The sequence below is a fragment of the Cydia fagiglandana genome, chromosome 4 (assembly GCF_963556715.1).
Source record: "Cydia fagiglandana chromosome 4, ilCydFagi1.1, whole genome shotgun sequence".
Taxonomy (NCBI): Eukaryota; Metazoa; Arthropoda; class Insecta; order Lepidoptera; family Tortricidae; genus Cydia; species Cydia fagiglandana.
The window spans coordinates 5027223-5045633 of NC_085935.1; the positions used below are offsets into that span (position 1 = coordinate 5027223).

Sequence of the window (18411 nt, forward strand, 5' to 3'; positions counted from 1 at the left end):
TTATGCCATTTAGGGTTGAGTTAAGACCCTTGGTCTAATGCTCTGCAGCTTTTTAAAGAGCTATCAAAAAGACTGATCTATTTCACTGGTGACCAAAGAGCTGGCAGCTTTCTCCCACAACGTGTTAGCATCGCAATATAGTGGGGAAATACTGCCAGCGTCCTCGGCACCAAGCCTAAGGGGCCCGATTTGTTAGATATATTTTTATTTTATACAGTATTAATTTTTAGTTTCAATTTAGTTTTATTTTATAGATAGTTTATTTTTTATTATGTGCCTAGCTAAAACAAAAAATAAACAATGAATACATAGAAAACACCAATTACTCAGGAACAAATATCTGTACTCATCAGTCATCAAGTGTTCGGCAAAGTCGGTGCCACACCACGGGATTCCTACTAGAAATCTTAATATGACCATGACTCAAACGCTGCTATCTTGGTCGAGAAAGTAATTTGAGTATTAGAAGATCGAGTGTTATTTTTTTATAAATGGACTTTTATACACTGAATCATAAATTGTATCATTATTGTTTAAAAACATTGACACTTACACTTTTACAGAGTAGGTATTATTTCAATTTCCCGTATAAATTATATATCATACTACTTATTTTTTGCACCCGTGTTAAATACAGTGTTGTCTAAAGTAATAAATAACCATTTACCTGACTAGCTGGTTTGTCGAATCAAATGTCACAGTTGGAATTTCTATTGTTTGCGTCAAATCTAAACTAGGACGTAAGAGACGGCAAACAGTGTCCCTTTATTAGTTTATTCTATCCTTTTCTAGTTCAATGATAAAGATTTGGTTGATAACCCATTTCTAGTACAAAATATGTTTATTTATATTCCTCAGACCATTAAGTTCGCATGTTGTGATTTAAAGTTTATTTGCTTAGTGTTTACCTAGGTATTGTAAAACCTTCACCCATGTTCCATATTATATTTATTATACTGTAATATAATTTTATTTCAATAACTTATTAAAATGAGAAACATTGTAGAAGTAAGTAATACACAGTGATCGGCACGACCCGTGACGCACCGCGGGATTCAAAGAGGAAATAATGATATGGACATGACATGATTCGCAAAAATTAAGAGTTATGTATTTGTAAATAGAAGTGAGAATATTTAATAAAATCATAAAATGTATCATTTTTCATTAAAGAAAATATTAACTTTGGTTTTATTTTATACTGCGTAAAATATTACGTGCACTCATATAAAATAATTATATAAGTGTTAAAATATAATCATTTAAAGTGCATAAAAACCCTTTTCCCTACCTGGCTACTACTACCTGGCATGTCGAAGGTCACTATCGTGTTTTCTATTGTTTGCGTTTATGATCAATCCCGGGGAATATCCATATTAACATAATGATTGAGGTCATTGACACCATGCGGCACGGGTCGTGCCGATCACTGGTAATACAACACGAATCCCGGAATTCCCACGGCACGGCATATCCATATTAGCATATTGATTGAGGTCATTAACCCCGTGTGGCACCAACTCTGCCGATCACCTTATCACACAAATAAATTCTCTTACCGGGATTTGATCCCAGGACCATCGGCTTCACAGGCAGGGTCACTGTACCTACTAGGCCAGACCAGACCGATCGCCAAATAAGGTAATAATATGACTCATAGGAGTCAAATGAGATTTATAGTTGTATTGTATTGTACTTATAACAAATTATAAATAAATAAATCGTAGATAAATATTATCGAGCGTCAGAGGGCCTATGGGGAGATCAAGCCGCAGGACGTAGTGCGTGCCATCATGGCATGCCCCATACCGTAATTAGTGAGCGTCCTCTAACAGTACCTCCTCCGGGCCCTCCAGTGTCCTCTCTCTCTCTCTGATCTATTGTCTTAGCACAGTAGGAGCGCTGCGACAGCACAGAATAAATAATATAGGTAGTACTACAACCGTATAGAAAGGACACCTACAAAACCTAAGTTTGACAGCGATTCAGGAACAAATCATGCTATCCCTTTCTACTGAATGTCACTATATCTTTATGATTTTTTTTTTATTTTGGCTATTAAGGGTTGTCGAAATTCATGTCTTTATCTTATCTGTGGTCGTGCACGCAAAAGGACGTCAAGTGGTGCCACCTTGCCCAAAAGGAGGAGTGTATTCCCACGCACTGGCGACAGTATCTCGCTTGCGTGATAGACTACTAGGTAGACTAGGTACCCATCCCTCTCATATAAATAAAGTTATACATATAAAGAGCTCGGTACCTACCCATCGTTTGATTTGTGCGAGAGGCAATTAGCGTGACTCGCGCCTGAGTCGCGCCATAGTACATTGTGCTAGCCTCGCGCCTCGCCGTTCTCGCCGGGCATTCGCCGGGCGACTGGACGAGCTTGATTCGGAACGGGTGTTGCTTTGCGTGTTTTAAAAACTACCTATATGATTGCATTAAAAAATAAAACACAGTAAACCTTTTTTTTTCTTCAGAGTTTAGGTCATTTGGATTTTTTAAACTATACTGAAAAACGTAATTCAAGACCAAACAAAGTAAGAAAATGTTGCCACTTTTTACTAGCGCGTCTTGTATTTATGTAAAAATAAGTAAATAAAAGTACTCTTTTAAATCGTAGGAGTAAAATTACTAATAAATAAATTATCTTAGCGTGATTATCAGTGTTCGGCAAACTTGGTGCCACGCGGGGTATAATGACCTGACCTGACCTGAAATGAGAGTCGGGCCTTCAATATTGAGAGGAAAGGGGCGGCCGCTTCTCCATAGTTACGTAGTTTGACTTTTTTCGAATTTTTGATTATTGTAAAAATTAATAGGAGCGAAAAACAGATTTCATACAAATAGCTAAATGCTCCTAACTTTTATAATAACTAAAAATTCGAAAAGAAAATTAATCGTAGGGTCATATAGTTGTGGTTGATATACAAAAAAATCGTAATCGAAGCCGTTCATACATACGGTTTGAGCGCATTGTATGAATGACCTTGATATGCCGCTCGCTCTTTTGCGTCCAGGGGTGACGGGGCCGATTTTTGAATTTCGATCGCTCGATTTCGTCACTCGAAAGCCTGTGGAAAACAGTGAAATGCAAATTTTTGAAATACGAGAGATAGAAATTTGGAATCGAGTGGTAATGACCACTCGTTTTCAATTCTATTAGTAGAATTTAAATGCCTAGTAGTGGAGACATTATTGAACGAAATACACGAAATCGAGTGGTAAGTGGCCCCCAGTCCGCGGGCGCGGGGTAACACTTCATTAGCTTATTAAGTTACTAATGAAAATATCCAAAACCGAGTTAAAGATTATTGTCAATTTTATTGACTGGGGCACAGCGATTTCAACAAAATATTTCTAACATTTTTTACCTTCAATAGAAACTAGACATGTGCGCCGCGCCGCCGCCGCCGACGATTTTTCCACGCCGCCGCCGATAAATTTGACCGGCGTATAATCGGCGTGGAAAATTTGGATAACTATCGTGTCTTATTGCATGTTGCGTAGTTAGTAGATATTAGTGTCAGAGGTAGAATTTAAAGAACCTTATAAAAATTTCGCTTATAATTTGCCAGTGAAACAAATTAGTATCATTTTTGTCGTTGCGGTGTTAGCTGTGACATGCCCTCCCATCTCGAAGGGCTTATAATTATTTTCAAATCGATATCATAGATGGCGCTATATGTCACGATCGACCATTACGAAATATTTATCCTACAGATTAAGTGATATTTAAGTTTCATCTGTGGTGTCATTAATTAAAAACATTATAAATTAAATACAAGCATCAATAAAAACACGAAATCAATGTATTATTTTAGAAAGTTATAAAATACAACTTTCTACAACTATATTACGATCGTCTACGACATGAGCAACAGCACGCGACAGTTATGAGGCTAGCCAAATAATATTGAATATCGTCACTAGATGGAGCCACCACGATTCCGGTATGTTCTACATCATCAAAACGGGACGAGTGTGTGCGTTCCGTTCCATCCATATATCCTGCGTTTTGTTTCTCGTAGTAAGACATGATGTGATGTTTGATTTCAAACAATTACATATAAGTTATAAATTACGAAAATGACCACAAAATGTAAAAAAGTGACCGGTGAATACAAATAATCTAAATGGGTGTTTTAAAGCCTACTTTCATCAGGCCTACCTGATGTTAAAATACAAATTAAAAACGCAAAGCGCGATGTCTTTCACTACTGCATTATCAAAACGCGTGAATACTTTGTTTGTTTGTAAACAGAATCCAAGTTTTCACTTGCTCAACTTGCTGGTTTCCGAGTCGAACGCGCACCTTAATTTTTTATTTACTAGTTTCCCTTAATCTCAAACAACGACTTGGCTTTCAAACGGACTTTTTACGGACGTTCCATATACGCGACTGGCAATTAATAGGACTCCGACAATTACTGCAATCACGACGACCTGGCTTGGATTTGGACTCTCGAAAATTCGCGACGATTTGTATACGCCGGCTGCTGGAGAACAATGCCACCCACGTGTTCCTATTACCAATGTAAGGCCATGATCGGTCAGAAGCCGATGTTCCACTTCCCAACTGGCGACAGTGCTCGATTGCAAACTTGGATTGACAATTTTATTGTGGTAAGTTTTTACTATTTTCTTAAATGTATCTTTCCTACAACCAATTCTAAATACTTTTAAAAGTGTTTACAGTTTAGGAACGACTCACGCTAGAGCGGGCCGTGCCTGGACCTGGGCGTCCGACATGTAATTTTTTATTACGGCTGATCGGTGATCGCGTGATCCTTTCCATAATAAACGAAGCTCCGGCTCGGACACGGCCCGGTCTAACGTGAGTCATCCTTTACGCTGTATTGACAACGTACAGTACGTCAGTACATATTAGTCATTGATATAGAATATACCTACCTAAACTGATATTGTTTTAATAAAAATATATTGAGAACCGTTTCAACTGTTATCTAACCCAATATCAGTTATTTTGACAGAATATGCCCGATCTGATTACTATTCACATAGGTAGTAAAATGTGTAATTTGCCCCAGATAGAACACTAGCTGTAAAAGTTCATGAAAAAATAAACTAGGGAATAAAGTTTAATGCAGTAATATTTTGTCACTAACATTTTGACCCATCCAGAATTACTTACATCATAACATAATGTAGGTATAGATAAATATTATAGGACATTTCTACACAAATTTACTAAGCCCTACACGGTAAGCTCTAAAAAGCTTGTGTTGAGGGTATGCAGACATTGATGTATAAAATATATAAATATTTAGATACCTAAATATCTAGATGTCTAACAAATAAATAAATAAACAATAGAAAACAACCATAACTCAGGAACAAATATATGCTTTATCACAAGTAAATGCCCTTACCGGGATTTGAACCTAGTACCATCAGCTTCATAGGCAGGGTCACTACCCATTAGGCCAGACTGGGTGGCTGAATGATATTAATATATACAGGTACATATATATCTAGGTACAGTACCTAAGTAGATAGGTATATAATACTTCAGTTATTTTATGGACCACAAGTATGGAAAAATGGAAATATATATTATAATTTATTGTGTAACAGGTAATAAATACTACAGAGATACAGAGACAAATAATGTTAGTATTGTGTATTGTTGTGTAGATGCCAATTAAAAGGTGTTCTAGTCCATTACATTTTGAAATTTTTCTTTTGTCTTGGAAAATATCAAGTAAGTAGTTGAATTATGAGCAGTTTGACTTTAAGTATGAAACATAGTTCAACACATGAATAGATGTTTAGGAAATCATGTTTTCCAAATACATACATAGTTTAACAAGCATCAAACCTTTACTGTTAAATTTAAATATTACATATTTTAAAAATAAGATTTGATGTAGCGGCTTTATGTGGATATTATGTATATTTGGCAACTAATTCCATCTATTGGCATAGGTACTTACTAGTTTTGATGAAAGTGACTTCCTACTGATTTGCCAATCCAGAAGGTAAACTAGGCTTTATTGGGATTAGTCTGATTCTCATAATGTAGTTGATTTTGTAGTAAAAAATTGTTTATGTACTTTATTTGACATGTAATATATTATGTTTTATGAATAAATCTTCTTCTTCCTCGCGTCATCCCGGCATTTTGCCACGGCTCATGAGAGCCTGGGGTCCGCTTGTCAACTAATCCCATGATTTAACGTAGGCACTAATTTTTTGGGCTTGGGACACATTGGGCTTAATAGTCATTTGCGGAAGTGCCGCACTCTTAATATAGACGCTGTTTAAACCATCATCTTATTGATGTGACAGGCCAATGATGAAGTCAGGGGTGCGAAACTCCTGAGATCGGTCAAACTCGGCTCCGCTCGGCTCAGCATTGCTCCGAGCAATTATTAGGGTTGGCACCACTTGACTACCTTCTGCGTGCACGACCACAGATAAGATAATCACTTGAATTTTGACAACCCTAAATAGCCGAAAGGGATAGTGTCATATATTAGAAAGGGATAGCATGATTCGACCCTGAACCGCTGTCAAACTTCGGTTTTGTAGGAAGTTTCCTTTCTGTATGGTAGTACTATTATTTATTCTGTGCTTAAGTTCCGAAATACTCATTGGTACGAGCCGGGGTTTGAACCCGCGACCTCCAGATTGCAAGTCGCACGCTCTCACCGCTAGGCCACCAGCGCTTATGAATAAATATACGATTATAATATGAGTCCTTCAACGAAGAGCCACTTACATAGATTCCAAAAAACTCATTGGTACAAGGTGGTACAAGCCGGCACAGATCATATAATACTAGTTTGTTTGAACCTGCAATCTTCGGTTTGAAAATTGCACACTCTTACTTACCGCTTGGGTACCAGCAGTTATGTGCAAATAACTAATATAATATAGGCATATTATATTTTTATTGGTTTATATTAATATTGACATATACCAGTTAAAAAAAAATCTTGTAATTTAATAACTCCTATCTCTGTTGCTATTTGACACAAGGTTTGCCTAGCATAAGTAGTAAAATCTTTAATACAAGCTTTTATTTAGTTTCAACTGTCCCATTGCTGTCTGTGTAGTGTAAAGAGACGTCTGTAATCAAATCTTGCAAGTTAGGCCCACTTCCCGGTTACCAATGATGCTGAAAATTTGCATACATATGTAAGATGGATGACAATGTAAATAATATTATGATACTATCGAGCTGATCTGATGATGGAGACAGGAGTTGGCTAATGGAACTCTGTGTTATAACAATGCAACCTAATTGTGTTTGGAGTTGTTAGAATTGTCTCGATGAATATTAATTGTCTGTGGAAATATACTGTACCTGGAGTTGATGATAAAAGTTTCTATCAAATATATGTATTTTTTTAAATATCTTAATTGTGTGATAGATAAAATTCAAATAAATAACATAGGTTGTTCAATATCACCATTACCAAAAAAATAACAGTTATTCTAAATCAATATTAAATATGATGTAAGAATAAAATATACAGGGTGGCTAAAAAATAACTGCATTCCTGTTGCCAGTGAGGTTTTGGGATTATACTGAGCAACTTTCACTGTGGGACCAACCCCGAAATCGCGAAAAAAATTTGGCTGTTTCATACATTTTGGTTGGTCCATTTACCATGAGAGGGTACATTTTTTGGTTTAGGCGGATTAATGTCACTTTCTTAGGAGGTCACTTTCGAGTTAGGTCACGTTCTGAGAACGTCACTTTTTTAGGACGCCACATGCTGATAAGGGGTCATCCATTAATTACATCACACGAATTTCTAGGTTTTTTTACCCCTCCCCCCCCCTTGTCACATTTGGCCAACCCCTCCCCCCTAGTGTGACGCCACATTTTTTCTACGAAATCGCCAAATCGAATTAAGTAAGTTCCTAAGTATTATTAATATTTTATCAAAATATTTTTGACGATATAAATATTAGTAATTTTATAACCCAAAACTGCTTAGGGGTCATCCATTAATTACATCACACGTTTAGGGGGTGGGAGGGGGTAAAGAAAATGTGACATATTGTGACATGGGGGAGGGGGGAGACACAAACTTTGTGACGTCACTTTAACTTCATCAGTAACCGAACATTTATTGAAATTATTTTATTCGCTGTACTATTTTCGCGTGTCTATTTTCCGCAAAACGGAGTCCATTCGACCTGACTCCTTCTTTCCGGGGTGCATCTGTACCTATTGCCGACAGCCTGGAATTCCTCGGCATGGAGCTGAGTTCAGTCCTCAGCTTCGGCAGCTTCATTGAGTCTAAAGCACAAACTGCGGCCAGAAAGCTGGGCGTCCTAAATAAGGTGAAGCGATACTTCACACCTGGACAGCTTCTAACACTTTACAAAGCTCAAGTCCGGTCGTGTATGGAGTATTGCAGCCACCTGTGGGATGACTCAGCTAAATACCAACTCGCCGCTTTGGACTCAGTGGAGCGCAGAGCCAGGAGGATGATTGGCGACAAGAAGCTAACGGCTAAGCTTCAGTCTTTGGCCCATCGGCGGAAAGTCGCCAGCCTGTCGGTATTCTACAGGCTGCACTTCGGGGAGTGTGCCCAAGAGCTACACGAGCTTATTCCACCGTCCCCATTCTACCATCGGACTTTTAGACGCACGGCCGGTTTCCATCCTTACATGGTAGATATTCCACCAATTCGCACGAAGCGCTTTGCTTCTACTTTCCTTATGCGCACTGCCAAGGAATGGAATTCCCTGCCGGCGTCTATATTTCCGTGTTCTTATAACCCGGCAACCTTCAAATCAAGAGTGAACAGGCACCTTCTGGGCGAGCTCGCTCCATCGTAGGCCACGTCTACGCCTCGGCTAGTCTGTGGCTATGAGTAAGCCCATTCATAATAAAAAAAAAAAACATTTAAATAACAAGTTTTTAAAACGATCATCGTTTTTATTCGTTTAATTATCTTTCCTAAGCAGTTTTGGGTTATAAAATTACTAATATTTTATATCGTCAAAAATATATTGATAAAATATTAATAATACTTAGGTACTTACTTAATTCGATTTGGCGATTTCGTAGAAAAAATGTGACGTCACACTAGGGGGGAGGGGTTTGCCAAATGTGACCAAGTGTGACAAGGAGGGGGGGAGGGGTCAAAAAACCTAGAAATTCGTGTGACGTAATTAATGGATGACCCCTTAGGAAAGAAAATTAAAAGAATAAAAACGATTATCGTTTTAAAAACTTGTTATTGAAATGTACAGCGAATAAAATAATTTTAAAAAAAATTTCGGTTACTGATGAAGTTAAAGTGACGTCACAAAGTTTGTGTCTCCCCCCTCCCCCATGTCACAATTTGCAATGTTGCAATTTGGTAAGTTATATTACGTTGTATTTTTATATAAAAAAATGGTAACATTTATAATATTTCCTGCTTGATAATTTTAGATAAGAATTCTATCTTGTTTCATACTTTTTAGAGCGCGATTTGCAGTAGTCGGGTTTTAGTTTTTGAACTTATTTTTTATTTAATTAATTTTGGGGTCATGATTTCGTTACTAACTTTTTGAAGTCACTTTATATTACTTTTGCGAGGGCGTCCTCAGTACAGAAATGCACGCAGAGCGCCGCCTATATCGGGCTACGCCCTTTAGTGCCTATGAGGGCGCCGAAGGCACCCGGCTTTGGAACGCGTACGTCGGGCTACTACGCCCGACACTTTTAGTATGAGGGCGCCGAAGGCACCCGGTTTTGGAACGCGTTTGTCGGGCTACGCCCGACTCTTTTAGTATGGGGGCGCCGAAGGCGCCCGGCTTTGGAACGCGTACGTCGGGCTCCGCCCGACTCTTTTAGTATGAGGGCGCCGAAGGCGCCCGGCTTTGGAACGTGTACGTCGGGCTACGCCCGACACTTTTAGTATGAGGGCGCCGAAGGCGCCCGGTTTTCGAACGTGTTTGTCGGGCTACGCCCGACTCTTTTAGTATGGGGGCGCCGAAGGCGCCCGGCTTTGGAACGCGTACGTCGGGCTACGCCCGACACTTTTAGTATGAGGGCGCCGAAGGCACCCGGCTTTGCAACGCGTACGTCGGGCTCCGCCCGGCTTTGCAACGCGTACGTCGGGCTCCGCCCGACTCTTTTAGTATGAGGGCGCCGAAGGCGCCCGGCTTTGGAACGCGTACGTCGGGCTACGCCCGACTCTTTTAGTATGAGGGCGCCGAAGGCGCCCGGTTTTGGAACGCGTTTGTCGGGCTACGCCCGACTCTTTTAGTATGGGGGCGCCGAAGGCGCCCGGCTTTGGAACGCGTACGTCGGGCTACGCACGACACTTTTAATATGAGCGCCCGGCTTTGGAACGCGTATATCGGGCTACGCCCGACTCTTTTAGTACGAGGGCGCCGAAGGCGCCCGGCTTTGCAACGCGTACGTCGGGCTCCGCCCGACTCTTTTAGTATGAGGGCGCCGAAGGCGCCCGGCTTTGGAACGTGTACGTCGGACTACGCCCGACACTTTTAGTATGAGGGCGCCGAAGGCGCCCGGTTTTCGAACGCGTTTGTCGGGCTACGCCCGACTCTTTTAGTATGGGGGCGCCGAAGGCGCCCGGCTTTGGAACGCGTACGTCGGGCTACGCCCGACACTTTTAGTATGAGGGCGCCGAAGGCACCCGGCTTTGCAACGCGTACGTCGGGCTCCGCCCGGCTTTGCAACGCGTACGTCGGGCTCCGCCCGACTCTTTTAGTATGAGGGCGCCGAAGGCGCCCGGCTTTGGAACGCGTACGTCGGGCTACGCCCGACTCTTTTAGTATGAGGGCGCCGAAGGCGCCCGGCTTTGGAACGCGTTTGTCGGGCTACGCCCGACTCTTTTAGTATGGGGGCGCCTTCGGCGCCCGGCTTTGGAACGCGTACGTCGGGCTACGCCCGACACTTTTAATATGAGGGCGCCGAAGGCGCCCGGCTTAGGAACGCGTATATCGGGCTACGCCCGACTCTTTTAGTATGAGGGCGCCGAAGGCGCCCGGCTTTCGAACGCGTACGTCGGGCTACGCCCGACACTTTTAGTATGAGGGCGCCGAAGGCGCCCGGCTTTGCAACGCGTACGTCGGACTCCGCCCGACTCTTTTAGTATGAGGGCGCCGAAGGCGCCCGGCTTTGGAACGCGTACGTCGGGCTACGCCCGACACGTTTAGTATGAGGGCGCCGAAGGCGCCCGGCTTCGGAACGCGTACGTATCTTGTAAAAATATTGACCGTTTCATACTCGTACATTTTGGCTGATCAGGACTTCTATACCTATTCACGTTATAAAATGCTGCAGGACATTAAAAAAACACCATGTATAGCAGCCAAACAAATTTCTTTTCCAAAAACCTTCTTGTATCGCCGTAGTCGCGTAACACGCGGATAGAATCCAGAGCGCTTGTAGATTCATAGTTCGAATCACCTAACCGATAAATTAATGTTTTATCTGGCGCATGCAAGCAAAGCCGGGTGCAAAAGCTAACAATATTTATATATTTGAAATGTGCTAATTGAGCTCTTTCCAATGATGTATAACACATCATCATTACTTAATTTTAGTTTTTTGGTTCGTGACTTTATGACCTCTAGAGGGCGCATTGTTCATTTTTTTGTGACGCCATATAGCCTATAACCAGCGGACGATTAAGACGATTCGAATGACATATCGTTTGTTAAAATATAATAAGTACTTTAGAAGTTATGAGGGAACAGATGAACATACATACATACATACATACATACATACATACCCACATACATACCGGTCAAAATCATAACCCTCCTTTTGCGTTGCCGTAGTCGGGTAATTAAAAAATGTTTGCTGTGTTAAACAGTACAATTTGAATACAATTACACTTGAGTCCTCCTTGTAAGTATATGTATACCTACCTGTATCAGGAGAACCCGCTCTGTATTAATGTATGTATGTACGTATGTATACCTGCACGAACAATGGAATTACCAGCAATCAGCTGTACGGCATACGGTCGTTTTTATGTATGACATATACCTTGGATCAGGATGTTTATTTTCAGTGGTTAATTGAAGGGAAATACGGATCTATTAGACGATAACGGGAAAATGTCTTAAGCACTCTTAAGGTACCGTTTGGACTTAGAGATGTCACGAATATTCGGCAACTATTCGGTATTCGGCCTATTCGGCCACTTTGCCGAATATTCAGTATTCGGCCGAGTACGGAATATCTGTTGCACCTACCTAAAAAGAAAAAATATAACCAAAAACGAAGTATATTTAATATTAAAAATGTAGGTACCTACTTTTGGAAAGTAACTAAATATAAAGGCACGTTTTTGAGCATTTGTTGATTACAAAATATGTTATTTTTATCATGGGTCTAATTTGTTTTGATTCTTAACTACATTCATTAATTCTGTTAGATATAAAAATATATCTAAGCAAACGTTGTGCTTTGTTGGAGAACAGTTTTCATAATAATTGTGGCTCAAAATGTTCGCTTGTCATGCCGAATATTCGGTCGCCGAATATTCGGTATTCGGCCGAGAGTGGAGCCGAATATTCGGTATTCGGCCAAATTCTCTATTCGGGGCATCTCTAGTTTGGACACAAACTGCACCAGCTGCCACAAATGTCAAAAATCCGGGTAGCAACATCGATATGTCACCCTGTATGTCATACATAAAAGTGGCCTTATGCCTTACTACAGCTAACATGATTATTTATTGTTCGTGCTTAAATCTTACTACGAAAAAAAGTGACGTAGGTACTCAAAAAGTGACGTCCTCAGAAAGTGATGTTCTCAGAAAGTGACGTGCTCAGAATATGACGACCTCAGAAAGTGACTAACTCAGAATGTGACGTCCTAAGCAAGTGACGATTTCAGAAAGTGACCAACTCGAAAGTGACCTCCTAAGAAAGTGGTATACTCCGTCACACCTCGGACACTGGCGAACAAATGTATGAAACAAACGCGTTCCTACGCACAGAGCCTAAGCTCGTGTAGGTGAACGCGTACCATGCTTGTGTGAGTGAGATAGACGTGCTAGGGTTCTCGCCATTTTGTTGTCAAGTTCGATGACCTCAATGACTCAAAACTCATTGCGCGAATTATGAAAAAATAAGAATCGTATTATGCTGTAAGGTGGGTATCTAAGCTCGATATATACAATAGTTAGGTACCTATTTTGAATCAGTATAAATAAACGAAGTACCTAACAAAATTTTTGTAAGGAAATTCAGCCCACCAAAATATTACGTAAGTTGAAAACATGATTTTTTGTTCATATTGTGTTGTTTTCAGTGTGATCTGATAGGTTTTGTAAATATTTATTTAATATTTGAATATTTTACGTGGCCTCCGCTCTGCGCACCGCGTCGTCGCTCGTCGCGTCCTTGCCAGCCGGTAACGGCTCGGCCACGACATCGAGCGACTTGCGACGGCGGGAGCGATTACGATAACCATAGGTTGGAGCGAAAGGTCCGATCGCTGTGTCACGCTCCAACCTATGGTTATCGCTCCCGCCGTCGCAAGTCGCTCGATGTCGTGGCCGAGCCGTAACTGTGAGGTAACCGAGAGCGGGTGGGCGGCACTTTCAACGGGAGGCAGGGAGTGTCCATACTGTACGTTAGTACTCTTTATTATACTGTGACTCCGTATAAATCGAATGCAGTTATTTTTAGCCACCGTGTATATGCCGACGGCAGATCGTAAAATCGGGCATATCGAGATATTCCTAGGCAGATCATGAAAGGCCGCCATTTCGTGATCTGCCTAATAGCGAACACTAAGCCATATCATGCAAACCTCAAGGAGTGATATTCCTAGGCAAATTGTGAAACGCCAGCACGAATCCGTAAAATAATTACAATACAAGTGCGAAAAGTAGATAACTTGCAACGTGTGGTGATACGTTAAATCAACGAGTTTGCGAAAGTATTTAATTATTTAAAAATAATAACTGCATTAATTGATGAAAAACAAATAATTTTTGACTAATTTTTTTTTATAAATTTGTTAAAAATAATATACATTTCATAAATTTCAGGTAACATGACCATTGCCCACTTGTCTCGAAATGCTCTTCGACGCAAATATATCTGCATTGATCATTTCGAAAAGCGGTTCATTCAAAAGGAAGATGGTATACGTAAAAGATTGAATAAGTTAGCCGTACCTGTCCATTACAAAGCAGATCAATCGACAGAGAACTTCCCAGACTCACCAGTTGCATCAACATCAGAGGGTATGTGATTATTGTGATTACAGGTGACAATCTATTTCCAACGACAGCTGCACTACTGTTCATTTTACTATGGAAATTGACAATGACAGCGACGCGTTCAGTACCTACTGGTAGTGCAGCTGCGGTTAGAAATGGAATGTTACCATACCTATGATTATTCAGTGTCTTTGGTGATGTGAAAAAAGATACTAGAACTTCAGTGTACACGGTAGGCCCTCGGCTTACTATTTAGTAGGTACATCATTGAAAAGAACCTTGTCCCGATTTGGGCCTTGGTGCGTCCATTAATGAATCGCATACTAACGGATAGGGGTTTACTAGTAAATTCATGGAAAAATAGTTTCATTGTTAATCGAAGTGGGCACTGGGCATATCATTATAGGCAACCCAACACTGGTGCCTTAATTGACGTTAATAAGTAAGTACTGGATACTGTCAAAACTTAATAAAATATGTCTCCCATTAAGTTCATGGAGGTTTTATTGGTTGTGTTAGATGCCTTGCATACCTTTGTTACCAAATAATGTGCTGTTTGGCCTGGTAGCAACGAGATCGTACCGTGTACCAAAAAGGAGGAGAGAGGGGAAACGGTCGGGTCCCCAGGTCCAATCTGTGCTATATTTCTTCATGCTCTTAGCAACTAGGTCAAGTTATATATCGGTTTTGTATAATTTAGGGACGAGGAGTTCATTTTTAAATTAATTGTTTTACCTTTTCATACAAATAAACTGATTTTTGCACAATAAATGAAAACTTTATGTATTTTTTAGCTCATATAAGTATTCCTCATTCTAAAAAGTATCACTTGAAGATAGGCACTCATATATTTCCATTTAAATTGAATTATGGCCAAAGTCAGACATTAAAAATGTTTAAAGAAAAACTGAATCCCATTGATTTGACCCATTTCCACAGTTATATTTAATTTTCATGAATAACTATCGCGGTTCGTTACAATATTATGTACCTACCTATTTTCTTTTTCTAGGCCAAGAACCGACAGAATTTAAAGTATTAACACCAAAAAAAGTTTACCCTGGTGTTAAAAAACGTGAAGAAAATGAGGAGGAAGGCGATTTATATGACACAGAATTATTTACGACACCGAAAAAACGCAAGCGACCAGCCGATAGCGACACACCGAATTGTAAAAGATTAAAAACTGTTATTGAAGATACGAAAAAAATGTTGAAGAAGGAAAGAATGAAGTATAGAAGATTGCAGAAAAAAATCCTGAATAAGAAATTCATAAATTTAAGTACTACTAAGTTTAAAAGTGATGCATCGAAGGTGTTGACGCAGATGCAGTTAAAAAAAAGTAATAAGCAACAGTGGACCGAGGCCGAAAAAAAATTTTGTATATCACTTTTTTACAAATCCCCAGCCGCATATAATCATTTGAGAAACCAAGGTGTAGTACTAGCTGCTCCGACCACCATCCAGAACTGGTTACAAGCCACCGATTGTTTACCCGGACTAAACGATGATATATTTGAAAATATTAGGAATAAGTTTGCTGATTCATCAATTAAAGACAAAGCATGCACTGTATGTTTCGATGAAATGAGCATTAAGATTGATTTAGATTATACAATGAAATTTGATATGATTGAAGGTTTTGAAGATTTTGGTGAAGGTGACCGTTCCCCCAAAGTTGCCCAGCATGCACTGGTGTTTGTTGCCAGAGGAATTTACACTAAATGGAAAATCCCTCTGGCATATTTTCTCTCGAACAAACCCGTTGCTGCTGATATTTTGATTAATTTGATTAGATCTGTAATTAATAAATTGTTTCAATGTGGGCTGTTGCCAAAAGTCGTGGTGTGTGACCAAGCCACCACAAACGTAAAGGCAATTAAAACTTTGGGGGCAACTAAAGACGATCCTTTCTTTTTTATTGATGATCACAAGATTTTTGCAATTAATGATGTGCCTCATTTGATTAAAAATATAAGAAATAATTTGATTGACAATAATTTTGATTTAAATGGAAATGAAATTTCATTTAAAGATATAATTGAGGTGTACAATATTGATAAAAATAATAAAAGTAAATCATTAAGAAAATTAACCCCGGTGCATCTTAAACCGAATAACTTTCAAAAGATGAAAGTTAAACTTGCGACTCAAGTTCTGAGTCACTCGGTCGGTGCAGCGATAATCACGGCAATAGATAGCGGAGAACTGAAAAGCGACACGGCAAACACCACAGCTGATTTTGTAATGCATGTCAATGATTTATTTGATTCATTAAATTCAAAAAATAAATTCGATAAAAATCCATACAAATGCGCTTTAACTAACAATAAAAAATCACGTGTATACGAAATCTTAATTGAAGGGAAAAAAATATTCGCCGATTTGAAAAAAAAGATGATTGGAAAAAATAATTCAATTAAATTGACAACCCCCCCTTGCTTCGAGGGTATGCAGCAAACAATTAATGCCGTTCTTCAGTTCTCCGCCGAAGAATTTTCTGAGGGCACCGAGGTAAATTTTTTAATGACCAATAGATTAAATCAAGACGTGATCGAAAATTTGTTCGGAATTTACAGAATTAAGGGTGGGTGTAATCGAAATCCAACATCAAAAAGTTTAAGAGCTATGTTCCGATCAAATTTACTGAACAATTTAATTAAATTAGAAAGTACAAATTGCGAATCAGATAATGACACATTTTTGTCAACCACCAACCAACCGAATACACAACGACTTGAAGGGTCAGAAATAGCGTCTTCAATTTCAACACACCATATTGAAAGCGAAGAAGCTATTGCTGGTCCTTCTAATTCAGGAGCTACCATTTCTGTTTCAGAAATAGTAGCCTCTGAAAACATACCAGGATCCACGAACGAAATAACTTTGGAAACATGTTCGGTTGTATATTTTGCAGGTTGGTTGGGCAAGGTGTGCGTTGAAAAATTTGATTGCTCAATCTGTAAACAAGTATTGCTCAAGAATGAAGTTGATTTATTAGATAAAAGGGAATTATTATTGATTAACAAAACATACAGCAATATGCTTACACCGACGTTAAAATCGCCTACTGATTTCTTATTACAATTAGTCGATCGACTGCTTACTTTGTTTAATAATAGAATCGACTTCATTCATGAGAGGAACTTGATTACAAATTTGATTAATAATACCGAAATTCCTGATGATTATCACGATGCAACTCATCTTGATTTTTTGATGAGAAAATTATTTCAAGTTAAAATTCACGATTTTTGTAAATCTAAGAAGTCATCATTTGATTCAAAATCTAAAATAAAAATTTTGCAACACAATTAACACAAATAAAGATGATTATAATATAATTGATGATTTTAACATTTAATTTCGCTATCGACCCGTGATGCGACTGTTAACCAACTGCAACTTGCAATGTATATCGTTTTGACAGATCTCATTACATTTATTTATGAGGCGAATTATTGGTAATTAAGGTCTGAATAATCTGTGTATGTGATCCTCGCACCTAAGGTCCTAGATCCTAGAGTTGATTATGCTTGCTGCATGCTGCATGAAAAGGTAAACATAGTACTAGTATTACCTATATGATCTGTGACATAGTATTGCGGTGGAGTAACAACTAGTACTTCACTTAATTCAGAAATAAGGTATAATTCATTTTAAAATTCTAGTTGTATGTAATGGCGAGCAGCTGTTGCACTGTGATAAAATTGCATATGTAGCCTGGGCACATAATTAAATTGCACAGAGGATTAATACTCGACGGCCATTTTATATCCGAGATTTTATACAAAGAAAAACGCATTTATTTCAGACGAATATGTGTCCATAATGTGTCCATAGTTTGTTAGTAACATGAAAATGCTTAAACAACTATATTAGTGCCTAAACTTAAGTGAAGTGAGTAATAGGTAGGTAAATCATTCGACACCCTTCTTGTGGAAGGATGTGAGAGGTCTGCATTTCTGCTTTTGAGACTGTTGCATATCACGCCTCATCGTGTGGGGTGATCATTCGCTCGCTGTCTTGGGCATGGACAACTCTGCTGTGCGTCTGTGAAGCGAGGCCCAGTTCCTGACTAGGCCACTGTCCCACCTCCTCGCTACTACGCTCAGGAGGCTGTGACTGTGGCGGCTGATGCAGACTTTGCAAAGCGTCGCGGCACAGCGCGGCAGCCGCAACAGCACCCTGTCCAATGTATTCACCGAGCGAGCTTATA

The 18411-nt window shown here is 39.6% G+C and overlaps 1 protein-coding gene across 1 annotated transcript; it reads left to right on the plus strand.

Moving 5' to 3' along the window:
• Positions 1-13748: 13748 nt before the first annotated feature.
• On the plus strand, positions 13749-17037 carry LOC134663351 (uncharacterized). The gene is made up of 4 exons (XM_063519714.1): positions 13749-14216; positions 15205-15534; positions 15601-15764; positions 17032-17037. The coding sequence occupies exons 1-4, from the start codon at positions 14024-14026 to the stop codon at positions 17035-17037; spliced, it is 693 nt and encodes a 230-aa protein (XP_063375784.1). The 5' UTR covers positions 13749-14023.
• Positions 17038-18411: the final 1374 nt, after the last annotated feature.